The sequence below is a fragment of the Triturus cristatus genome, chromosome 4_2, assembly GCF_964204655.1.
Source record: "Triturus cristatus chromosome 4_2, aTriCri1.1, whole genome shotgun sequence".
NCBI lineage: Eukaryota > Metazoa > Chordata > Amphibia > Caudata > Salamandridae > Triturus > Triturus cristatus.
Genome location: NC_140586.1, coordinates 602676565 through 602695115, shown reverse-complemented (window position 1 = coordinate 602695115; position 18551 = coordinate 602676565). Strand labels below are relative to the sequence as shown.

Genomic DNA, 18551 nt, shown 5'->3' with positions numbered 1-18551 from the left:
ATTTTGCGTCCTTTTTCCCCAACATTGTGGGGATTTTAAAGGTCCCCAGGGTTTTTTTTTTATTCCCCTGGAGGGGACCCGGAAATTAGCCAAAATACAGCTACATTTTGTTTTTTGGGGGAAAAATGGGATTAAAGTGCTCTAGAAGAAAGCATCTGTTTTTTCCCTGCAAATAGTATCAACAAAGGGTTTGTGGTGCTGAAATCACCATCTTCCCAGATTTCAGGGACTGGCAGACTTTTGTCAGAAAACCAAAATCTTTTACACAGTTCTAGCATTTTACTGGGACATAGCCTGTTTTTGTTATTTGTGTGCTTTCAACCTCCTTCCAGCTAGTGGTAAAAATGGGTATGAAAGCACTAATATATCCTGGCCAACGTTTTCACCTGTGACTTCTTTTAAGTGTGACAGATGTTTGAAAGCAATATACCGTTACATCCGCTGGACCCTTCTGGTTGTGGGGTTATATAGGACTTGTAGGTTCACCAGGAACCCGAGGAACCCAGAGCCAATAACGGAGCAGCGTCTTGCAATGGCTTTTTATTGTGTATATATAGCAATTCATTTGGTAAAATATAAAGAGTGAAATGGGAATAAAATATAGAGTTTAGAAACAGTAGCTATTTGCACATCTCTGAAATTGTGGGTTCCCATACAAGCATGTAATTTATAGGACATTTTTCAAAGTGACTTCTTTTTTACACATTGTCTTACATTTGGGAGGCAGAAATACATCACAAGTCCAGGTTGATCTACAATTCTGATTTTCCCTAAGTCTCCCGATAAAAATAGTACCTCACTTCTGTGGGTAGGCCTAGTGCCCATGACAGAAAACGGCCCAATACGCAACCTGGACACACCACATTTTTACAGTGAAGACAGACGCTTTTTTTGCAAATTGCCTAGCTGTGGATTTTGAACCCTAGCTCTGCCGGCACCCAGGGAAACCTAGCAAACCTATACATTTTTTAAAACTAGCCACCCAGAGGAATCCAGGATGGGGTGACTTGAGTGGCTCTCACCAGGTTTTGTTACCCAGAAACCCTTGCAAACCTCAAACTTTGTACAAAACAAACACATTTTCCTCCCATTTCTGTGATGGAAAGTTCTGGAATCTGCTTGGATCCACAAACTTCCACCCACCCCGCATTTCCCAAAGTCTTCAGATAAAAATGGTACCTCACTTGTGTCGGTGGACCAAGTGCCCGCAGCAGAAAAGGCACGAAAACACAACGTGGACACACCACATTTTATCAGTGAAAACGGACCCTTTTCTTACAAAGTGCCTAGCTGTAGATATCAAACCCTGGCTCTTCCAGCACCCAGGGAATCCCTCCAAACCTATAAATTTTTCAAAACTAGACACCCAGAGGAATCCAGGATGGGGTGACTTAAGTGACTCTCCCTAGGTTTTGTTGCCCAGAACACCTTGCAAACCTCAAACTTTGTAAAAAAAAAAAAAAAAAAAACATTTTCCTCACATTTCTGTGATGGAAAGTTCTGGAATCTGCCTTCATACACATAATGACACCCACCCCACATTACCCAAAGTCTTCCAATAAAAATGGTTCCTCACTTGTGTGGGTTGGCCAAGTGCTGTGATAGGAAACGGCCCAAAACGCAACGTGGACACACCACATTTTTATAGCGAAAACTGACCCTTTTTTTGCAAAGCGCCTAACTGTGGATTTTGAACCTTAGCTCTGCCAGCACCTAGGGAAACCTAGCAAATCAATACATTTTTTTAAAACTAGACACCCAGGGGAATCCAGGAGGGGGTGACTTGTCTGGCTCCCACCAGGTTCTGCTACCCAGAATTCCTTGCATACCTCAAACACATTTTCCTTACATTTCTGTGATAGAAAGTTCTGGAATCTGTGTGGATCCACAAAGTTCCACCCATCCCGCATTCCCCAAAGTTTTCGGATAAAAATGATACCTCACTTGTGTGGGTAGGGCTAGTGCCTGCGACAGGAAATGGCCCAAAATGTATTGTGGAGACTTCAAAATGACCTTTCATAAAACAACGTAGTTTTGAATGAGGGGCACCTGTTTTTTTGGCCCCTGGCTCGCGGCCATCTAGGGAAACCTTCCAAACCCACACATTTTTTACAACTAGCCACCCTGGGGAGTCCAGGGAGGTATGGCTTGTGTGGATCCCCAACATTTCCCTACCCAGAATCCACTGGAAACCTCAAATGTAGCTGAAAAAAAATCACTTTTTCCACACATTTCTGTGTGGAATCACCGTGCTGGCACAAATGTCCTACCATCCAGCATTCCCCTTGTTCTCCCGAGGTCCCGAGTCCCAGGTTTACAGACATCTAGGGGAACCTAAAAACCCAGACATTTCTGAAAACAAGACAACATGGGAGTCAAGGGAGGTGCGGCTTGCATTGATCTCCCAACATTTTCCTACCCAGAACCCCCTTCAAGCCTCTAATTTAGCTGAAAAAATAAAATTGTTCTCACATTTCTCTGTTGGAAAGTTGTGGGGTCACTGGCCTGATACAAATTTCCTACCACCCAGCATTCCCCAGGTCTCCCAATAAAAATGGTATCTCACTTGTGTGGGTGGGCCAAGTGCCTGTGGCAGGGGTGGACCCAAAACGTATTGTGGAGACATCAAAATTACCTATCACAAAATGACCTGGTTTTGGAAAGGGTCTCACCTGAGTTGTTGGCCCTGTGCTCGGCGGCCATCTAGGGAAACCTACCAAACCGAGACATCTTTAAAAACTAGAAACCCGGTGGAATCCAGGGAGGTATGGCTTGTGTGAATCCCCCAACGTTTTCCTACCCAGAATCCCCTGCAAACCTCAAATTTAGCTGAAGCAATCTAATTGTTCTCACATTTCTGTGTGGGATAGTTGTGGGATCAGTGGGTTGACATAAATGTCTTACTGCCCAGCATTTCTTCAGGTCTCCCGATAAAAATGGTACCTCGCTTGCGTGGGTGGGCCAAGTGTCCATCGCAGGGAAGTGCCCAAAACATATTGTGGAGATATCATAATTACCCATCACAAAACGACCTGGCTTTGCAAAGGGGCTCACCTGGGCTTTTGGCCCCGCGCTCAGCGGCCATCTAGGGAAACGTACCAAACCCAGACATCTTTAAAAACTAGACACCCAGGGGAGTACAGGGAGGTATGGCTTATGTGGCCCCGCAACGTTTTCCTTTCCAGAATCCCCTGCACACCTCAAATTTAGCTGAAAAAAAATCACATTTTACTCACATTTCTGTGTGAGAAAGTTGTAGGATCACCGGGCTGACACAAATTTCCTACCACCCAGCATTCTTCCAGGTCACCCGATAAAAATGGTACCTCACTCGTTTGGGTGGGTCAAGTACCCGTGACAGGCAAGGGCCCAAAACATATTGTGGAGACTTCAAAATTACCTATCATAAAACTACCTGTTTTTTTGGCTCGGGGCTCGCGGCCATCTAGGGAAACCTACCAAACCCACACATTTCTGAAAACTAGACACCCTAGGGAGTCCAGTGAGGTATGGCTTGCGTGGATCCCCCAACGTTTCCCTACCCAGAATCTACAGCAAACCTCAAATTTAGCTGGACAAATCACTTTTTCCACACATTTTTGCGTGGGATCACAGTGCCGGCACAAATATCATACCACCTAGTGTTCTCCTTGTTCTCCTGAGTAAAATGATACCTCCCCCAAGAGGCAGATGGAGGCAATAGCCCCTGATATGCCCCCAGTGGGGCAGAAAGCCCACTAGGCACCAGAGATTTTATTTTTATACGTAGGGGTGGGGGCTGCCCAGAATGGGCATGCCAATGCCCCCACCCCCCAAACAACGCTACAGTCTTTCCACCCCTCCCCCCCCCCCGGGAGGCAGATGGGGCAATAGCCTCTTATCTTCCCCAAAACTTTGCGCATCTACATGGCTACATGAATTTTTGTGCAGTTTTCAACATCTGCACATGGTTACCACTTACTTGGCGTGGATGGTGATAGCATTTCCTAAATGCACAGTTTGCATTTAGAAGATGCTTGCCAAATGGGCTAATGCAATACCAAATTGCAAATCAGTATTTGTAGTTGCAATTTTAGGCAATACCCAATTTTTGCGATTCAATCAATCAATCAGGGATTTGTTAAGCGCGCTACTCACCCGTGAGGGTCTCAAGGTGCTGGGGGGGGAAGGTGAGGAGAGGATAAGCAGCTCTGGTCAGTCACCTTTACACCATTTAAAATTGAGGCTACAAAGCCTTTTGTACATCTTGAAAGGCTACTTTGCATTCGCAAACAGGCTAAATTACCGATTCGCACTGTTTGCGAATGCAAATTTGTTTGATAAATGTGGCTCTTTAAGTGCTATGACCCACGAGTATAACATTCGGAGAGCAGTGAATTTTTAAATTTCTGAAAAAATAGAGGCGTGTATATGTACAGAGAAGAAATAAACATAGCATCAACAATAAATAGGTTAACAGTCAACTCTCATTCTATGCTAATATTATTCGGGAGGTATTCAAAGAGATGACACATACTAGCCCTTTGATGTCAGGCTAGAACTCTAGACTTGGTATTTGTATGTGTAAAATATAAATAACCCAGCAGAGCAAAGAGCCACCAGTAAACAGAATGTATTTGTGTACACCTTCACCAATCAATAAACCCACTTTTAATCTTTGTTTAGTACCCGGGGGAAATAAATCAACCACCTTCAACGGAGTGCCGAAAGCAGCTGCCTGACCCAGAAAAGGCCAGTGTGCCTGTCTGGCGGTAAGCAACTTTAAACTAATTTGCCAGTGGGGATGAGCTTCTCAAATTAAAGATAAAAATTTTACAGGTTGAAATGAGACTCATAAAACCCAAGCATAAGGTGGATATCACTTACAATAACATACCTCCAATATGGAACAATGAAATTCTTAATGGAGCAAAGCATCACTCTTCTTACAGAAAGATGTGATTAATGAACCTGATCACAAAGACACGTTAGTGTAAATGCAGATCTCTGCATGTGCGTAAGTTGTAAGAAAATAGGTTTATACAGAGAAACTATACATAACTTTTAATTATTGTAGTACTTAACATAGAAGGTCAAGACCCAAGGCACAGGATAGCAGCGTGATTTATAACAATAGTACAGTGATACAAAGTACATACAAGTGCGGGAAAATCAATTTACATTGATCAATGGTTAGAGCGGCAGACCCTGATGCAGAGGTCTGGCCCGGGACCAGGGTTTAATTCCCGCCTCGGCGGGTCTTGGGCTCAATTTCCTCAGACCTGTTAATTCTCGCCTTGGTGCCTATTCTAATCATGGGTCCCACTCTGCAACTCTGGGCAATAGCTTGCTTAATCTCCACAACGGCCCCAAAAGCGCTGGGATGCCTGGCTTCACCTTGGGGGTGCCCAGGAGTGGACATTTCACAGGGAAAAGCCAGGAAGGGTTCCACAGCGGTATGAGTACAGCGCCAGGACACCCTAGGGTAACAGTGCGCTATACAAGTACAACACATTTACATTGTCAGCAGGATTTATAGTAAAGTAATAGAGGTGGGAGAAATATTACCCATTAATGCAATTTATGAATTTTGATCTGTATAGAAATTATTAGCATTGTAAATAAAATAGATGTACACTAATTAATTCATAATATAAAAAAGATCCCTATTAGTTTATGATGATTTTGAATTGTTGGCATACAAATAAGTAAACCATACTTATTTATGCCATTGTATTGTGCATATTTAGCATTATTTCACAAAAGGCGGTTACAATCATTTGCATAGCCCATGTATCGATGTACTCGTTATCTCCTACAAGTATAACTTCCCACGCTGTGGCTTGACATCTAGGGAGATCCAACGGACAGTATTCTTATCTCCAGAGGGATATAGTTACAAAACCTTTGCTATTATTCCCTTATTAGGGACTTATTCAGTTACAGGGTCCATTTTTCCAGTCTCTTGAGATCCCTGCCTATGAGTACTGAACCCCAACTCCAGGAAAGATGAGCGCGCCATCCCTGAACTAAGCAGGCACATGAAAGCATTAAAAGGTTTACATTTCTAGCAGCTCAGCAGGCATTAGATGCAGGCTGCTGTTATCTCATAATAAAATGTGAGGTAATTACTACCTATTCGCATTTCTAAAATTCTGCCTGTTCCAATGTTTTACCTATTTTACCATAGCAGACTTGTTTCATTTATGGTTTAGGCTAGAGGAAAATGAAAACCTACGAAATATATTGCACTGTCATTTTCTTTTGACTTCTCAGAATAAAGCAGAGATGCCATATATTCCTAAATACACAACGGTCATCACCAGATCTGAGTCAGTCTCCAAACTGGTCGATCTTTAGTAACTGTGCCCACAGGAGGACTGGTAAGATCCGGGTCTATTCCCAGCACTGTGGTTCCACATTCTAACTATACAGCTCTCAGGACCAGGGGTAATTCAACCATAGGGCAGGCACTTTAGAACTGTGATTTGTAGACAATACATTCAGCTGATATAAGGGCTTTAAGAAACTGGTGCTTGAGGTCCCCATCGAAGGCTGGGATTAACGGGTCTCATTGGATGTGTACAGCCGGCATTTCGTGTCTTTGATGCATTTCATTTCCAAAGAGAATATTTCAGGACTGAGACTTTTTTAAATCCAGGAGTGTCCAGCCTTATTGTGTTTCTGTTGGAGAGATGGACGTTTTGTGACAGGAATTTCTCTGGGGATTTTGTGACAGGGATTTGCCTTTTTTCAAATTATTCAACTTGTAAAAACGTGTGCATTCTCATTAGCTGGCCTATGTTGCAGGGGAAGCTACCCACTAGGGATGTATGGATAGGCGTGAGACACTGAACCCGTTTTTTAAGCATAGCAGCCGCTTTGAGGGGAGTCAGGAGACATCTAAGCACTTCAGTCAACAGAACATTACCAAAGTTCATGCTTGACATTACTGAGGCCTGGATGGCCGCCATCAGGTCTTGTTTTTGAAGAAATGCCTTTACACCAGGTAAGGGACTTTACTTGAAATTGCATTGCTGCCTATCTCTGATATATGAAGATCACTGGAGATGAGTTCATCCAGATTAAAGACAAGTGCGTTTGGGTCTAAGAACAATATTCATACGTTTTGTCCATCTTCATATTAGCCATGCAGTGTTTAATTTCTTTAGGGGAGGAGGTTAAGATCCTGAGGCTGTTTGATCATTTGATAATGTAGGAGGATAGAGGCTTGAGGGGCTACATAAGGGACTGTTATGGGATTTATGAAAGGATGACCTATTTTATGCATTGTGATCTGTCAGAAAGAAATGTAAACCATTTGAGCACTGTTCTTTCGAAACCTATTCTGTCACTACGGAAATTAAGGGAGGAAATGTGATCAACAGCAGCAAAGGCCACTGAGAAGTTGAAAAGTACCAGGAGGCAGAAATGTACGTCATCACAGAGCTGGAGAGACTATGTATGATTTTGAGAACCAAGGTGTCAATTCAGAAACCAGATTGGAAGTCTTTGAAGGAGTGATTATCACTACTGTAAGCTTCTAGTTGGTTGCAACACACCTTTCCAGACGCATGAAGAGGAAAAGGTGGTGCGATTTTAACAAGAGCCTTCCTACTTTGGACTGGCCTATTGGGCAATCTGCAATTTTGGCACTGCCAGATAGGCCAGCGTTGAGGGAATAGTGTGCAGGCTGATCTTCTGGGCCTGTCACAGCCCACAGCGTTAAAAAAAGAAACAGCCTACAAACTGGCCATTTCAAGCAGACCTGGCTGGCAGTGCCATAGTGCCAGAAAACCCGACACACCAGTGCAACACTGTAGCCTTCTCCAACTATTAAGTAGTTAATGGGTGAAGGCATTCCAGCTGGAGGAGCGTTTTTTCTTTGTGAAATGTATATTTTCGAAGGCAGGTAGGGAGACATGTTTGGCCAAGTACTCCCAGATTGCCATGATTTGTTGGAAAAGTGAATGTCTAAGTTACCGCGCTTAGAACATATGCTGTCGGGTAGGTTGGGTGCTGTTGATTGTTTGGGAAATTTCTTTGGCACTTTCACAAGTGTAGAATCCAGCACAGTATCTAAGTTTGTACCATGTTCTCACTGTTTTGAGTTTGAGAAGGTTAGCAGGTGTGGGGGGTTTGAAATATGAAAATATTGTACTACCTTAATGAAAAATTGGAATGCAAAAGATGGAACAGTGAATGCAAGTAGGAAGAAAGAGAAATAGGCAACAACGTTTCAATCTATGTGTTTTTTCCCTGAAGCTTCACAAGTAATATACAGTTCCTTCTGCCGGTCACAGAGACTATGGTGTTTATAGGTTGTTTTGAAACCCTGTGATACCAAGAGTTGTCAATTGAGCCAAAGTTTGGTATTTGCCTTAAAATCGGAGTAAGCAAGTATAGTGGGGGAGACACAAACCACACCACCCTGATTAGCACCCTGGATAGCATAGGTGTTCATTTATAGGAAATGTCTGAGATTGAAAGTTTCCCCTTTGTGTCAGTTAACATCGAAAGCCTAAAATCAAATTAATATTAAATAAATGATCTTGAAGTTTCCACTGCTATAATTGTGGGCTTTTCCTGTTCCAGGCGACAGTCCCACCCAAACAAATGTGGTATTGTTTTATTTTTGGGAGACACATGGACATGCTAAGCGATGGTATGACTTTTATCACTCGCTACAAATTCCAGAACTTTTTGTCCCAGGAGTAAGAGGCAATTCTGTTTTCTGAAGCAAAGTTTGATGTCTGAAGGGATTCTCTGTAAAAAACGGTGCCTGAAACCGCAAACACTACAACAGACTGGACTCCACCGGATACCTAGCTTTTAGAAATGTAAAACGTTGGTATATCTCTTGAATGTTTCTCCCTAGGAGGCAAAAATAAAAGGCAACCATCAGTACAAAACTATCGTATCCTAATATATATTCCTCACTTTACGGTTCATGTTTTGGGGCCTTTTCGGTCCGGGGTGATAGGACGACCCACACAGTGCCTTTATGTGAAGAAGGGTGGGAACACAAGATGTTAGGACATTTGTTATGTACCATTGAATTACTTTATAACTTGGCTTCCAAATGTAAGTAAGTGTTCACAAAAAACACATTTTAAAAAAATGCTGTTATTTGTTTGTGTGGGTAATCGAAAATGCGAGTAATATAAATAACCCCTATCCCTAAAATTCGATCCTTGGGTACCTTACAAAAATACATAGGGTAAGGAAGCCTGTAGGACACCCCTGGGTCTCTAGATTTCAGAAAACCCATGGACAGTAGGGTTCCCTGGCTGCAGCAAACCCCAGGGCCCAATTACTGTAAACAATACAACATGCCGGCAGCTTAAACGTGAGGTGGTATAGGGTAAAAAGATCACTGAACATGCACACGACTGAGAAGTGCTGCTGAATTAGCACTGAAGTCAGACAGGGAAGATAGCATTGTATAGAAATTCAATAATTCATACCACAGAAACGGCTAATCTCTATCATGCGGCGAAAACCTGGGGTGAGCATTGATGTGTGTGTGTGAGTGGGTAGCACAAATGAAAGGCACGTATGCCAATCTCCACTTAGGCGAGCTTGATTTTTTTGTGCATTGCAATACAATGCTGTTCCAGAATGTCACAGCACGCCAAGAGAAATACTTTATTCATTGTCATTGATACACAATCATAAAATGTCACTGGTCAGCCCACCAAGCACTTATCCATGCCGACCAGCTGTTTGCTTTCCCTGACCAAAGCACAAGGTGTGAGCAGGCTCATGTGCATGACCTGTGAATACTGTACAACACACAGCATACTGATAAAATAATGCAAAAGCATCTTTGGAGCAAAGAGACCCTTCGTTGGTGTAATCTGGCTTTGAAGGGTGCTCTCTTATATTACCGATAACTAATGCAATTGCAACATGTGTGGGAAATCATGTTATGTTAGTTTGGTCGTGAAGTGATGCATGTCACGGTTGCTTACACGCAACATCACGTATATTTGTAAAGCGCATCTTGGTGCAGAATAACATGTTTATTCTTACCCAACTCAATAGTACTCATTTGCTCGACCTCATATGGATAAAAGGCTAAGTGGAACCGCCGGGATTTGAACCTGTGACTATGAGGTCGAACACAGGCCCCTGCAGTCGATGCATTAGCCCTCTGAGCCACCAGGCCTGGTTAAACAGCTATACAATTGCTGATCTCCAGAAGATGTATCCATTTTGCATCGGTATACACATGATACCTGCACTAGCATCCAATATTGACTGAAGACTGACACCATTGCAGCAGTGGTACAGTGCTGCAAATATTCAGTGGATGATAACGGTTGTAAAGAAATATGTGTCCAGTCATGAGCATCGTGCAGGAAAGGGTGCACAACATAAAGCTTCCGAATCAGAACCAGGCAGCCTGCACAGTACGCACTGTAGTGACATACTTCTGCCTATAGTTATTGTTAAACTACACACCTGGCAAAGATATAGGAACTGCCACGTTTGTAAAATGGCCACTGTGATGGATCTAGCCCTCAATAAATATCCAGGGGCCAGGAAAAGCAGTGCAACTATTGCCTTATCAGGGACAGGGGTGACATGGGAGCAGGAAGTTGGTGATGTGAGAGCCCACCTCTGAAATCTGACCCTGCCTAAAATCCACTGTGTGCAAACCAGATCTCTACAACACTTCTTTGGCTGCCAACCCGAAGAGGGTTATTCTTTGTCTGCATATGAACTCTCTATTTTACCTCTGAGCAGAGAGACATGCGTGGTACTGTCATAATTTTTTTTTATTGCGTTTCTCATTTAAACAGAGACAACCCAGATACATTAACACCGTATAAGACAGAGTATAAAAAGGTGTAACAATGTCCTTAAATATGGTTTTCGGGAAGAGAACTTTCAGCATGTAATTCCAGTGGTTCACTGTGTGGGGGAGATAATGCCATCTACATGAGGGTGTCAGGAGGATAGAAAACAATAAGGGAAAGAAAGTTCATGTTAACCCAAACCCTTGTAATTATCTAGTCTCAATTGTTCCAATTCAAGCTCAGCCCATTGTGGTATTAAATTCGGCTATATCTGAACGCGTGGGCCTTTGGGTGATTTCCAAGTAGTAGCTGTGCACCTTTTAGCCAGAGTCAAGGCTGGACCTAAGAATGTAGGAACCATTTTGCCCTTCTGTGTTCGACAATGCAGATCCAACACTCAACACTTCGATCAAACACTGCTATCCTGCCAGTCGTTCGCACAAGTTTATCTGTTACTGAGGTTGAAAAACTCTGTTCCGACAGGAGCAGCTCATGGGATAGAAGTCAGCAAGCCTTTCTCCGCATCTGGAGCCTTGGATGTTCGTGGTACTGACATTATGACAAAACTCCTCCATTTATTCATGTTGAGCCAGTACATTTCACTAGTGATGGATTTGTGTGAGGAGCATGCGTGGTAGCCTTTGACCTGTTCCGTGTTGTGAAGTACAAGATGTGGGCTCAGCTCTCAGCATCCTTGGATCTTCTACGGACTCATCTCTAGCTCTGACCTAGTCATAGACCAGACTGACTAGCCCCACATAAATGCGGACGTTTTCATGATAGCCACTCGGTGAGACGGCCGCCTGACTGCCAACTGTTGTAATTTACCCACATGTTACTCTTGCAAAAACTCTAAGCCTGCATTTCTAAGATGTCATTGTTGCATGCCAAGCAAGCATAATAATATTATGATACTTAACTGTGTTATTTCCTTGCACAGTTTGTTGAGGTCAACAGTAATATACATTATTTTGTTGACTGGTGAACGGTGCCTTGTTTTTGTGATCTGTACGAAAAACAAAGACATTCCATAGTTACATACAGACAGGTCGACTAAAACGTCGTTCTTTCTCACATGGTAAAATATTTGACAGATTATAAACAACTTTTATTAGTAGAAAACTAATCAATGCCACTGCGTTTAAAAGTTTGATATTTTACAATGCTCGTAAGAAGCAATTTTGAGATTTGCTGCTGCGTGGCCATAGTTACATGTCCTTGTGATCAAAACCATTTTTAGTGCTGTTAATATTCACAACACTATATGGGTTTATTTATCGGTGCTGACTGCTTACCGTTAAAACGCACAGACTCCTTTTTCAAGGCTATACACACTCAGTTCTTTTAAGCTGCTAAACGCCACAGTCATGCTCTAGTTCGATGTGCAATATTTACTGTAAAGCCATTATATGTGTTTATTGTATTTATCAAGTGCCTGGTCATACAATAGACAAGCAAATTGGCGCAAAATTGCAGGAAATAGAAAGTAATGAAAAAAGACAAGACATCTGGGACCAGGGTTGGATTGGGATTAAAAATCAGCCCAGGCACGCTAAAAAACGCAGCCCACATTTGCATATTGTCTTTCTGCAAACCTGCTTAGGCGAAATGTTATTTTTTAAAAAGGGGTGGGGTCAAAAAAATGCACAGATTAGTTTACACTGGTGAAACACATGAAAACAAGTGAGGCCACTTCTGCTCAGGCCCCCTGCCCCTGCTCATTATACATACATTAATGGGCCGGCTCAGCGAGAGAAAGGGAGTGACACCTCTGTCCCTTGATAAAAGGGAGGTAACCTGTCTCCAGAAAGGCCACTCGGGCACCCACTGGGCCGCTGGCGGTATCTGAAACCACCCAAATCGACCCTCCAGACAGCTCAAAAAAGCAGCCCACACCTGGAACTGGACACCGGCCCCTCGGGCATTGCCCGAGAGCCCGCGTTACCAACCAACCCTGCTGGGCGCCTCTTTGTCCAGCAGAACCTGGAATTGGATGTCATCAACAAACATCAGAGCAGTGCAACCAGGACTCCTGATGATCGCAAGAAGAAGGCCTACATGCAGGTTGAACAGTAGGGGTGATAAGGAAGAGCTTGAGGCACTACACAGCTGATTTTCTGCAGTTCAGATCTGGATGGTGGCATGCAGAACATTTGGGTGTGGTCCTACAGGACTGATACAAACAACTTTCTACAGCTCTTGAGATGTCAGCCTCTTTCAGCCCCTGACTAAGGATGGCATAATCCACCATCTCAAAAGCCACATACAGGCCAATGTCTAAAATAATATGTCAATTTACTTTGATGATATTTTTCTGATGATGAATAATCTTTCAGCAAATCCCACAACCTAACCCTTTCAGAGTACTCATGCTGGGTCTTGACATTTATTTTCGCTGGAGGTGCAGTTTACTGTTGGTGCTATGTGGCACTGTTGTGGCATGAGCCTTGGATCAATATGATGTCATCAAAGGAAATAATGAAGCAGGTGTATTAATGCACCAACCTGCATGGGTGAGATCAGTTCAGCCTAATTCACCAGTCTAATATACCTCTCAAATGTTTGCAGAAGCTTGGCGGATGAAATGTCAGCATGTGGTTTCATGCACGTCAACACTCAAATTAGCGGGAGACTCTCAATTCATTTTTTGAAAATTTTGTCTATTAAGGTATTGCTGGCTTACTTTGTATTTTTGCTAATTTGAAGTACCCCATAAACATGAATTCTAGCATGGTAATATTTTTTTTACGTAATATTGTGTTGACCTCCGCAAGTCACATTAACTGTAAAACGTCCAGTAGGTCAGTAGGTAGCATGAACAGATGGCTCTGTCAGTGACAGACCCTCGGAACTATAGCAGCAGACTGCAGACCAAGGCAGCAAGATGGCCTTGGTGGGGGATGGAGGCCGGGCGACTATGATGCCCCCACTTACCAAACTCAGGAGTGGTGAGGATTGTATCTCTCAAGAGGCCAGGACAAAATAATATGAAAAACAATTCTTATCAGAAAAAAGTCTTCTGAATAATTAATTTACCCTCAGCAACAGCTGTCGTGTAAGGAGTATCAGAAATCAATAGGAATAGGAATATTACATATCCATCAGAAAGAATATCACTAAGTGCAAGATGAACGCTCATCTGATTTATGTTTCGTCACACAGGTTCCTTAGCAAAAATCACTCCCAAAGAAAATTCATACAAGGAGGTAGGCCCGAGAAAACCTAGTTAATTATTGACCACCATAGTTTGATAGACTGTCCTAACAATTTAGCCAGCACCTTGTTTCTTTCACCTAAATCAAGGCACTTGTCTTCACCATTCCTATCTTAGGGTGACCCGGGAGACAATCGAGGATCTGTGTTCGCTCTTTCATTTACAGGGCAACCTAAATGAGATTTAACTGTTCAAGAATAGTCTTGACCAACTCAGAACCAGAAAATCAAATAAAAAGCAAAGGTGATTAACTGTGATGAATTGGCTTCATTCTAGACCTAGTAATACCCAAAGTATGGCCCTGGGGCTGAATGCGGCCCTCCTGGCCTTTCACGAGGCCCCCTGGTTAGCAGCAGCACTGATCTGCTGTTTTCTTGACTAACATTGAGAAAGAAGTTAAACAGGCAAGCCTTTATTTAAAGGTTAATTAAAGTTAGGAGAAAGGAAGTCACTAGGATTTTCCTGCACTGCTTAACTTTAGAAACACCTTTATTTTCAAAGACATCTTGCAGCAAAAGTGTAAAAATATGTCTCTTCAAAATTCAAAAAGTGTATTTCAATAACATGCAGAACCATTTCACCTTTGTACATATGAGTGCATTGAGAAGTATTTTATTTTAAAAGCAAGTTTTCAAACATGAAGTTACAAACATTCATTCTTCCCCCCACCCTGACAACAATGACAATAGTGAACTAAAATGCAAGTCAGTTGTTAAATGCACTCTTTGGCTGGGTTCCTTTTATATGTGAACAGCATTATAGTTTATTAAAGCAAATACAGAAGAAGGTTTTGTACAATGCACATCCATAAATTCTGTATTTCGAAGTTCTTTTATATATGATAATGAACAACAAGGAGGGAAAGTGAAATAAAACAATTGCCTAGGATCACACAATTGAAAAAACCTTTTGGCTCCTGGGATAATGTTTGTACCCATGTTCTAGAGAAACGTTCGCAGCTCTGGCAGGGTAAATTTGAGGAAGAGCGCCACTGTCTCAGAAAGGTGAGAAAGTAGAGATACTGTAGGAAAGGCATATCTTTTTGAAATATCGAACTCTGTAAAACCTTCCAGTGGTATCATTCAGTACTCTTTTTATTTAAAAAAAGTAGGCTTAAGGAAACTGAGGTCATGTGCAGGTAAGAAGATCTGATCGATTTAATCGAAATCCTATTATTAAATCAGGAAGGAATGCAATTGGCACCCAGAAAGCTGAATTAAAGATCTTGTGTGAATAAAGTTAATATCCATTAATATCAAGTATCCTCCAGTGACAAAGGGACTTTCAGGAAAAGTTGGCTTCCCTTTAAAACCAGACCACTTAACGCAATAATTTGTTGGAGCATCATATATGAAAATTCTGGAGAAAAAATAAAGAATTAAATTGGAAGATATCTTATGGACTGCATCTTTTGGACTACAATATTTAATTGTTTAACCAGTTATTATTATTCCGCTCCTTCCACTGTTTGTTTGATACACTTAACACTTCTGTCGTAACTCCCTTTTATTTTAAGAATCTACAACATTAGCCTGTGACACGAAAAGGAAAGCTCTCATGATAGGTCATCCTCCATTCATGGCCAAACCCAAGGTGATTGGTTAAGTCTCTTGTGGGTCTTTGCTCCCTATCGTGGACTGGGTGCTGCCTGGAGGAGGGCCAGCACTGGAGCGGTGGCTGGGAGAGGTTCCTGCTTGCCGCATTGTGATGTCTGTTGGTGGTAGCGGTGGCCCCCTTGCGGCTGGCCTGGATCTAGTGGAGTAACCATGGATCCAACAGCACCTGCGCCTGGTGCTGACTCGGGTATCGGACTGTGACCGGACAGTGTAGAGCCCTCTGATGGGGTACAACTGCATCACTGAGGTGTCAAGGTGGGAGGGGGCGCCCTGGAGGTCGTTATATAATTGATACACTTCCTCGCTGAGGCCTGTGTTCCTTTCCCCCAGTGCTTCAGACACTGCCCTGCTCATTTGGTGGAGGAGTGGGGAGGTGGAACCCAGGGGAGGCCTATTGCTCCTGGATCCCCTTCAGAACTTGTGTGCTGCTTGCCCTGAGGGTGGCTCTTTCTTGCTCTGCCGGCACTGATTTGATGACCTTACCTGTGGCCCCCCTGGATTCATGTCCTGATTGATAGAATCACTGGGCTGCTCCCTTGGAACTTTGTGTTCTGCTCATCTGGGAGTTTCAGGAGGTCTGTTTCTCGTAAACATTCTGGGGTGACTGAAGCGTCCCTTTCTGCCTCCTGCAGTGACTGCTATCAGCATCAGTGAACATTAGGCAGAAATCTTCACTTGAACTTCTGGCCGAACCTAGAGCTTGTATGTTGCACTCACATTCATGATGGGGTAGGACAGACCCCAGAGGCCTTTGCAGGGTACAACCATCATGCTGTACACTACGCTGAGCCAGAGCACCCAGAGAATTACCAGGCAGGGACAGCAGACACACCTGAGCGTTCACCGGAGTGCTGGGGGGAGCCATTGTCTGCTGCTGTCCTGGAGGCCATAAAGGGGTCAAGAGACGACCTAGAGGGGCAATTGTAGGATTATCCATCTAAGTGATTGTTCTCAATGCAGATTTGCAAAAAATAGCAGATAAAGTTGACAATGTGGAATCCAACATTATTTTGCTTCAGACAGAGGTGCTGCAACTCAAACGGCAGGTGGCATATCTAACTATGGTTACTGGCACCCTTGAGCACCGAGTTGAAGATGCTGAAAGCCGCATGAGGAGGAATAATCTACACCTGCTGGGCTTCCCTGAGAGGGAGGAAGGGCAGTCCACGGAACACTTTCTGGAGTAATGGGTGAAATCCGAACTGAGGCTACCCTCTACTTTAGCCATTGAGATGTTCTGGCAGAGGGCTCTGGCTCTGGTGCCTCCTGTGGGTGCTCCTCTGAGGGCACTCATTGCTCGCTTGTTAAATTACAGAGATATAGATGCGATTGTGCAGGCTCCGGTTCTTCAGTTCAAGAATAAAAACATTGCGATTTACCCCGATTACACTCAGAGAGTGCAGGAGTGCTGTAAAACATTCTTGGAGGACAAGAAATGGCAATGTGCTATGGACCTTAAGTGCATGTTGCTCTTTCCAGTTAAGCTATGTGTCATTGTGGTGTACAATTCACACTCCTTTGAGTGCCCTGAGGATGTCTGGTCATAGCTGGATATGTCGGATACACCAAAGGGGCGACCCCTGAGTAATCACTTGTATAATTACACAAATGTGCAATTTTCAATGTTCACCCCTATAGGGTGTTTACACAATATACAATCTCACATTAAACACCTTCAGGCCACAAGGACTGCAGCCATAGTCTTTGCCCCTAGAGGGTGCAGCACTCCCAGCTGTAGAGCAAATGCTCCAACCTGGGAAGTATTTGAAAACCCTTTAGGGCTTATCCTTTCAGAGTTCAACCCAACTTTGGCTTGGAGGGGATGCTGCCCTGCTCCTGTGGTGGCACTCCCCCCTTCTTTTCCGGTCACAAGGCCCAGGGATGGGGTCCTGGGGCCCCTTCCCACATTCACGGGGGAATGCAATGGCATTCCCTCACGCTAGTCCTCATTGGGGCCCAGTAATGAGGTCCTGGGTCCCTTCCTCCATCAGTGGGGGGAGATGCGACAGCTTCTCCTCGCAGTTCTGATGGGTTGTCAAGGCAAGATTAGTGTATTCTGATTCTTGGAGGAAAAAATTCCAATTCAAAGCAAGTTGATTTAAACGTGAGCTAGTCCTTTATTTGCACTCATACATAGGGGTGGGTATGAGAAAAAACCAAGGGGTGGCACAGCCAACACGTGTTTCGCCCCCTACATGGCCTATAGGCCTGGGGCTTCTTCAGGGCTGTTCATTTTAAGGGTAGGTAAAAAACATTTGGGATATGCGAATGCATATGACATGTTAAGCACAAGAGTTAAAGAGAAAACAGGCCAGTGAGTCAAAATGTAAGAACGTTAATGGGAGAAGAAAACAGAAAGAACAATAAGATACACATTTAGGAGTAATGTTTAACAGCGGAGAATTAGTAGGGAAAAGGATAGTGCGTTTTATAGAAGAAAGCCAAAGGAAAAAAGAAGGGGGGTTTGTTTTAATTATTTGGAGAGGTCACGTGAGGGTTAGTGTGGACGGTACAGTAGGTATCAAGAATAAGTAAGTTAAAGGTACAGTGTGTGACATATTATAGGATACAATACAATATTGTGCATGTCCATATTAGAGAAAGAAGAATCACAGGACGTAATGGAGGTCATCAAGACCAAAGAAGTCAAAGGTTCCATATGCCACAGATCATTCGAGTGTATAAACAGAAACATTGTCATATATCGAGAAAAATACGTTATTTGTATCAATTTACAGGGTAAATGTAATGTGATCCACATACGCGTAACGGTATGAAATTTTCGACAAGTCATAGAGTATGGAACACGAGAGTGAATAAATAACAGTGCCAAAAAAGTATACATTGGTGAAGAACGGCAATGACGAAACGTATATATGACACATTGTGGGCCAACAAAACATTAAAGTTTGGTGTGTAAATAAGTAAAAGTTATAT

General features: G+C 43.2%; 1 protein-coding gene across 2 annotated transcripts in view; it reads right to left on the bottom strand.

Annotated features, from left to right (window-relative positions):
• Nucleotides 1-18551, bottom strand: part of LRRIQ3 (leucine rich repeats and IQ motif containing 3) — a 432105-nt gene that overhangs the window by 109247 nt on the left and 304307 nt on the right. For both annotated transcript variants that reach the window (XM_085602282.1, XM_085602281.1), the window contains exon 6: nucleotides 11707-11790. In XM_085602282.1, coding sequence (XP_085458408.1) covers nucleotides 11707-11790 — 84 coding nt within the window. The remainder of the gene's footprint in view (nucleotides 1-11706; nucleotides 11791-18551) is intronic.